The sequence below is a fragment of the Lactuca virosa genome, chromosome 7 (genome assembly GCF_052849685.1).
Source record: "Lactuca virosa cultivar CGN04683 chromosome 7, Lactuca_virosa_CGN04683_v6, whole genome shotgun sequence".
NCBI lineage: Eukaryota > Viridiplantae > Streptophyta > Magnoliopsida > Asterales > Asteraceae > Lactuca > Lactuca virosa.
Window position 1 is genome coordinate 113,618,695 of NC_136432.1, and position 7,841 is coordinate 113,626,535.

The 7,841-nt window shown below is 34.6% G+C and overlaps 1 protein-coding gene across 1 annotated transcript; it reads left to right on the forward strand.

The window, feature by feature from the left end:
- The first annotated feature begins 294 nt into the window (after positions 1–294).
- On the forward strand, positions 295–6,588 carry LOC145123328 (endoglucanase 25-like). The gene is made up of 6 exons (XM_079058538.1): positions 295–995; positions 1,075–1,388; positions 1,462–1,923; positions 2,545–2,680; positions 2,762–2,934; positions 5,959–6,588. The coding sequence occupies exons 1-6, from the start codon at positions 617–619 to the stop codon at positions 6,358–6,360; spliced, it is 1,866 nt and encodes a 621-aa protein (XP_078914664.1). The 5' UTR covers positions 295–616; the 3' UTR covers positions 6,361–6,588.
- The last annotated feature ends 1,253 nt before the right edge of the window (positions 6,589–7,841 follow it).

Below are 7,841 nucleotides of genomic sequence, written 5' to 3' on the forward strand. Positions count from 1 at the left end.
GATATAGAACAACTTAAAAGGATTTTTTTTATTACATCGGTCAACCGTCCACCGGACGGGACTAACACTAGTTTTTTTGAGCAACCATACGATTTTGTGCTAATTTAACAAATTTCAGACTATCTTTTGTGTCAAACATTCAAAGATTTGATTGTGAAAATATAAAATGGGCCATACATATTATTGACAACTAAAAAACAATTTTAGAATGATTCTAACCGAAAATGGATGGTCGAAGATTATAAAAATAAAAGCAAAAAGACCCATTAAAGATGCATTGAATTATTGTCACTTTACTTTTCGTGGCATCACATGGGTCAATCCCGAATCCCCACCATCTCTTTTCTCTAATCTCACTTCGCACACGGCAAAAAGAAACAGCTCTGCGTATTAGTTTTAGCATGTAAAATTTCAAGCTGTACCCAATTCGATTCACATTACAACGGCTTGATTTCATCATTATCTTCAATTTTTCTATACTTCTTAAGTTCGTACTCGAGTTCCGAGTAATTCTATCAAAAAAATCGTGTTTGGGTAAAGCTTAATTCGTCAAGAACACTCATTTTCTTCCACTTTTCTATCTGGGTTTCGCCCCAATTGAAGCTCGGTTACAGTCATGAGTATGTACGGCAGAGATCCGTGGGGTGGGCCGTTGGAGATAAACACGGCTGACTCCGCGACAGACGATGACCGGAGCAGGAACTTGAACGACTTCGACAGGGCGGCGCTTTCTCGTCCATTAGACGAAACACAGCAAAGCTGGCTGTTAGGTCCCGGAGAACAGAAGAAGAAGAGGTACGTAGATCTGGGGTGTATCATCATCAGCCGTAAGATTTTTATTTGGACGGTTGGAACGATTCTAGCAGCTGGTTTCATCGCCGGAATAATTACAGTCATAGTCAAGAACGTGCCTAGGCACCACAAGCATCCTCCAGCACCAGATAATTACACGATTGCACTCCACAAAGCTCTCATGTTCTTCAATGCCCAAAAATGTAAGACACCACCTTTCTACTTTACTCAGATCTAATGTTCTTTTGTTTAATTCCTCCATTGTAATTGCTTCCTTTTCAGCTGGAAAGCTTCCGAGGCATAATAATGTTTCATGGAGGGGTAATTCGTGTTTAAACGATGGAAAGTCGGACAAATCAGGAGCTGTAATGAAAGATTTAGTGGGTGGATATTATGATGCTGGGGATGCGATAAAGTTTCATTTCCCTCAAGCTTGGGCCATGACTTTGTTGAGTTGGAGTGTGATTGAATACAGTGGTAAATACGAAGCTGTAGGAGAGCTTGCTCATGTTAGAGATATTATCAAATGGGGCACTGATTACTTTCTTAAAACCTTCAATTCTTCTGCTGATAGCATAAGCCAACTCGTGGCTCAGGTTAGCTTCAAATCTTCTTTCATTATGAATCGACATTGGGAAATGAAAATTCTAAATACACGATGTATCACAGGTTGGAAATGGTGATACATCGGGTGGGACAAGTGATGCAAACGATCAAACTTGTTGGATGCGACCCGAGGACATTGACTACCCACGACCCGTGACCACATGTTCTTCATGCTCTGACCTGGCAGCTGAGATGGCAGCAGCATTAGCTTCAGCTTCCATTGTTTTCAACGACAACAAGATCTACTCAAAGAAACTTGTCCATGGTGCTGAAACGCTTTGGAAATTTGCTAGAGATCAACGAGGTTTGTATAGTGGTGGTGGATCAGATGCTGCAAGTTATTATAATTCGAGTATGTATTGGGATGAGTTTGTGTGGGGTGGAGCTTGGATGTATTATGCAACGGGGAATCAGTCGTATTTGTATCTTGCTAGTCACCCGACTTTAGCTAAGCATGCGGGTGCCTTTATGGGAGGACCGAATTATGGTGTTTTTAGTTGGGATAACAAGCTTCCTGGAGCTCAAGTAAGTTTTCTTGTATTGTGTTTGGCATGCATTAGTCATGTCATGTCCCATTGACATCAGTCTCAGTCCCGTCAATGGGACAAAAACTGCAATTTTGTCCAACCCAAAAAAAGCGGGATTGAGACTGATGTCAATAATACAAAAATTGCAGTTTTTGTCCCACCTAAAAAGGCGAGACAGAGAATTGTTTTTGATCTTTTGTTTGTGTAAAAGACGTAAATACCCTCGTCGTAGAAAATAGCCCTAGAAAGCTTGTTTGTCTGGTTGTATCATGTCCCATGTAACTAGATGTGCCAGGGCAAGATTTCTAAGGCTATTTTCTACGACGAGGGTATTTATGTTTTTTACACAAACAAGAGATCAAAAGCAGTTCTCTGTCCCGCCTTTTTGGGTGGGACAAAAAATTGCAATTTTTGTCTATCCTGCTTTTTTTGGGTCGGACAAAAAGACAAAATTGCAGTTTTTTTCCCATTAACATCAATTTGGGTAGGACAAAATTTGAAATTTTTGTTGCATGGACATGAGTCCCTATCCCACCTTTAAAGTGGGACATAATGTGTTATACTGCATGTGAGTTTGTACATCATTCTCACTTATGCATAACATTATTCTATCTTGTAGGTACTACTGACTCGATTAAGATTATTTTTAAGTCCTGGGTACCCATATGAACAAACACTGAAGACGTTTCATAACCAAACAAGCATAATCATGTGTTCATACTTGCCATACTTCACTAGTTTTAACCGAACAAGAGGTAGTAAATTACTAAATTACCCCAACCCCCTATTTCCTTTCTTAATTTAACCATAAAACTAAAGTATTTTTGATGTTGTAGGAGGGATGATACAATTGAATCATGGAAAAACACAGCCTCTTCAGTATGTTGCTAATGCAGCCTTTTTAGCAACCCTTTTTAGTGACTATCTTGATGCTGCAGACACTCCTGGTTGGTATTGTGGACCGAATTTCTACTCAACTGATGTGCTAAGGAAATTTGCTGAGACTCAGGTATTCTTTCATTTGTGTCATGTTAGCTTTGTAATTATCAATAGAGTTACATACATCTTTCAAAAGTGGGCCCACTGTCGTTAATCAATTTTACTTTATAATATTTGTTAAATTTAACGTTAATATAATAATTTGTTAGTTAGTAAAACTGTAACAATAATTATTTAAAATTTATAGTTCAATGATAAAAGATATTTCATTTATTAAGATATTTAAGCAACTCGTTAGTTCATAAAATAACATTAATATAATGGGATATCCACAATAATGTTTACTTTGTATATATCTACTTTTTATAATATGTGTACCCATGTTGTATGGTTTTACATTTACTACATTTTAGAATTATAATATTTTACATACAACTTTATAATCAAGATATCAATGTTAATTTTAATGAATTGTTTACAATACTACTTTTTTTTTAAAGAAGTCGTTTTTATTTATCTTGCGATTCATTTTCTTCTATCTTCTTAATCTGTTCAAAACTTTAGTATTTTTTATATATAGATAAGTCAATAAAATAATAAACTAATGTAATATGCTAGTTTATGAATAAAACTATAATGAAATAATATAATACTGTAGTTATATAATAATGTCAAAAGGTAATAAAAATAATGTAATAATGTTGCTTGGATAATGTGAAATACTCGGACCATGTTTCCTTTTCGTTCCGTCAAGTGGATACATGAAGGAAAAAATGAGTGCGGATCTGTAAATAATTACAACTAAATGGGAAAAACCTAATTTTCGTGACTTTTTCTATCTTTTGTCTGCATTAAGTCAAAAATACCTATATATGTTACTAGATAAATTCCCATCTCCATTAAATCTATCAAGTTAAAAAGAAAATCACCTTGCTCCCTAGACCATTGTCATGATTTTGTTATTTCTTTCAATGGTTTCTAACTTAACAAGTTAAATATAAACAAAGTTTCACGATTGGTCCTTGTGGTTTCATTTTGCTGCATGGTTGGTGCTTTTGAGTTATTTTTTTTAAACAACCAATATACCCTGTTCGGCCGTTACCCATTCTTATGGGACTTGGGGTTATGTTGTTGGTGATGTTATTTGTTGTGTGTGTATGCATGCACACACACACACACACACACACACACACACACACACACGGTACGCAAACAAAGCATTCTAACCGAGATAAAAGAGATAGTTGAATAGTATCTTCGCAACCTAAGTCTCTAATTCCACTGCATGGTGCCTCTGATTTTATTCAACCACAAACCCACGCTCCTTGCTGGTTTTGCCGCAACCGTCGATCCGTATGATGGCGGACTTTGGTTGACTTTGATGGCAACAAATCTTTTTCTTCCATAGGGTATCCTGCTAGTTGCTTATTGGTCTCGTTAAATTCAAACCATCCCCAAGGCGGCGACACGATGATAGGGACATTATCTCTGTTCCTCTAGCAACAGTAACTGTCACCTCTACTTTTAAACATGTATCCTTCCGGTACGCCCTTAATGAACACAATGCCCTTACTCATTGCAATTTTGAGATTGCTCCTGTGCACCTTACTGCCGGTTACAATGTCAAAGTATTTCTTGTTCGGCCCCTAAATACTGAAAGGTTGATTTCATTTTTGTTTGTGTATGAATCCACTTTATTCGATTGTTCATATTATATTTTCATTCGGGCACAACTAGGAGAAGGGACGATGGTTGCTAATTTTGCTCTTACTTTCAAATTCGATTTGATTTCTTTCCTTCCATTTACTGGTTTGGTGAGTGTCTATATGATTTATGCTAATTTTTATGCCACAAACTCATAAATTGACTTTTCATATCTTGTTTTGAAACTTCAGTCCTAATGTCTCAGTTGCATCATTTTGTAAGGTTTTTTTGTTACCATCTTGGCTGTATAACCAAAAGCAATCTTAAGATTTCCTTTTGGTGAAGCGTCATTAGAGGAAAATAAGGATCGGGAAGTCAAGAACATAACTCCAAAGTTGACATTTCATGGAAATTTCAAAGTTTTAGTTCTTAATGGAATTTGCAATCCTCAGTGCAACGATGCTGATTTGAATTTAAGAACTTGACCTTTGAAATTTTTACGAAATGCCAACTTTGGTGTTACCTTCGATGTCCGGTCCTTATTCACATCTAATAACGTTTAACCAGAAGGAAATTTTAGGGTTGTTTTTGGTTGTACAACCAGGAGGATAACAGAAAAAACTTACATTGATGCAAAGGAGATATTAGGGATGAAGTTACAACACGAGATTTGAAAGCTCAAACAATGAGTTTGTGACATAAAAATGAGCATCAATTATAATAGACACTCAGTCAATTCCAGTTTGTAAGCAAGAGCATGGTTAACAATCATCATCGCTTATCCTAGTTGTGCCCCTAAAATGAATACATGAAATGAACAATCTCATTAAGAAGGATTAATACTCAAACGATTTCAACATATCAAATATGTGTTTAGGGAAAAATATGAAGTGCCTTGACATTGTAACGGGAAGTGAGGCGGAATCTCAAAATAGCATTAAGAAGAGCATTGAGGGCATAATGGCAGGATACACGTTTATAGGTGAAGGTTAACAGAGGAACATAGACATGTCCTTGGCAGTTATTTTTGAAGACCAATTTGATTTTGGCGATACCATTAAGCAACTTACAGGATACCCTATGGAAGAAAAAAGATTTGTTGCTATCAAAGTTGGTCGTGGCAGGAACCGACAAGCAGTGTATGTTTGTGGTTGAAGAGAATCGGTGGTGGAATTAGATACTTAGGTTGCAGTGATACTGATTCTACGATCTCTGTTATCTGAATGCTTTGTCGGCGTACTAGGAAATGATAATTTATATATAATTACAGAAATGGTCTTTGAGGTGTATTGAATTTTTCAGATTTGGTCCAAGTGCATATAGGTCATTTTTAAAAAATATCAAAAGTTAGATTTAACATCTAAAGGACTAGACCGATTGTACAATAAAATGAAACCACGAGGACCCATCTTGAAAAGTTGTCTTAAATCTATATCTCTTTGTTCCTCAGATCGACTATATCCTTGGAAAGAACCCGAGAAAAATGAGTTATGTTGTGGGATTTGGCAATCACTACCCAAAACACGTACACCACAGAGGCGCATCAATTCCCAAAAACAAGATCAAGTACAGCTGTAAAGGCGGATATAAATGGAGAAACTCAAAAAAACCAAATCCCAATATCATATTTGGAGCCATGGTTGCAGGGCCAGATAGACATGATGGATTCCATGATGTGCGAATGAATTACAATTACACAGAGCCAACACTCGCTGGAAATGCTGGTTTGGTGGCGGCACTGGTGGCTCTCTCTGGCGGTAGAACAGTTAAAGTTGATAAAAACACTATTTTCTCGGCGGTGCCGCCTATGTTTCCCACTCCACCACCACCACCAGCTCCATGGAAGCCATGAACATAAATGGTTGTTTTTTTGGATTGTAATCGTCAGAATGGCTAATTACTAATTAATGGACTTTCTTTTTTTAGAAAGAGTATTTTGATTGTATGTAGTTTGAACTTTGAATTGTTTCTAGTGTATGTAAATTAAAGTAAGTAATCTTTTGTAGTATGTGAAACAATGATAACTCGGTGACACTAACAATTGGTTTGTTAATGTTTAAACACGCTTGATTTCCATTTATTGAAACTATTGTCAAGTTTTGGGCAGAAAAAGAAATCATTATGAAAAAACTTGCAAAGCAGAATATATTTATGGCTTAATAGTGTAACGTTTAGATCTGGAAGAGCGCAGTTTTTATAAACTTGTATCAATATCTAAATCATCAAAAGGTATAAATGTAACATGCATGCATTTTGTAGATAGAGTTTTGGAACAGATAACATCAAATTATCAGATATGTTAGTGTACAACCATGCTACAGGAGAAAAATGTAGTTTACTCAAGATAAATTTTACAATGGTAAATAAATTTAAATAACATAAATGTAAATAAATTGCTATTATGATTAAAAAATAAAGTACACTATATATATATATATATATATATATATATATATATATATATATATATATATATATATATATATATATATATATATATATATAGTGTACTTTATTTTTTAATCATAATAGCAATTTATTTACATTTATGTTATTTAAATTTATTTACCATTGTAAAATTTATCTTGAGTAAACTACATTTTTCTCCGAGAGAGAGAGAGAGAGAGAGAGAGAGAGAGAGAGAGAGAGAGAGAGAGAGAGAGAGAGAGAGAGAGAGAGAGGTGAACAAATGTAGTAGCAAACCAAGGAACTTGAGTTTTAAGAATTTTTAGATAAATCAAGGTAGATAAGTAAATTTAAAAATAACTAAAAGATGAAGAAACAATCTAAAAGCAATCCGATCAAGATCAATGGAAGAACAAATCAAGGAAAAAAAAGTCAATCGCTCTTGTTTTTTGGATCGATCGAACTTGTTTTGAATTTAAAATCAAGATCCATCGTTTTAATTTACATGATTAGATGAATTATGTTGTTTTTAGTTTGTCGTGTGTAAAATCATTACATATTTAAGACGAACACAGTTCAATCTATATTTTTTCACTTTATCTAATAAAAAATCCATGCATCTTTAAAATGCATACTTTAAAAAAATGAAATTATTATAAAACAAATAAGAATTCAATCGGAAATTTGATTATAAAAGATTAATAGATGTTATTTTATTTTTGGATAAAACGCAAAAATTCATCATGCATCTATCAAATACACAATTATTTATTTGAATATAGGACATATCAATTTTATGTTTGATACTTATATGTAAAAGCATATGCATGAATAAACAAAGAAATTGAATAAGTGTTTCCATTACATTAAATGATCATGTTTGGATGATTTTGTGTTATTTATAAGGAATATAATCAAAATAGATTG

Bases quoted from the DNA above. Each gene is read 5' to 3' on its own strand.
- LOC145123328 (XM_079058538.1), top strand. From the start codon at position 617: ATGAGTATGTACGGCAGAGATCCGTGGGGTGGGCCGTTGGAGATAAAC. The intron at 996-1,074 runs GTAAGACACCAC...CTTCCTTTTCAG, and splicing joins GTTCTTCAATGCCCAAAAAT to CTGGAAAGCTTCCGAGGCAT. The intron at 2,681-2,761 runs GTAGTAAATTAC...TTGATGTTGTAG, and splicing joins TAGTTTTAACCGAACAAGAG to GAGGGATGATACAATTGAAT.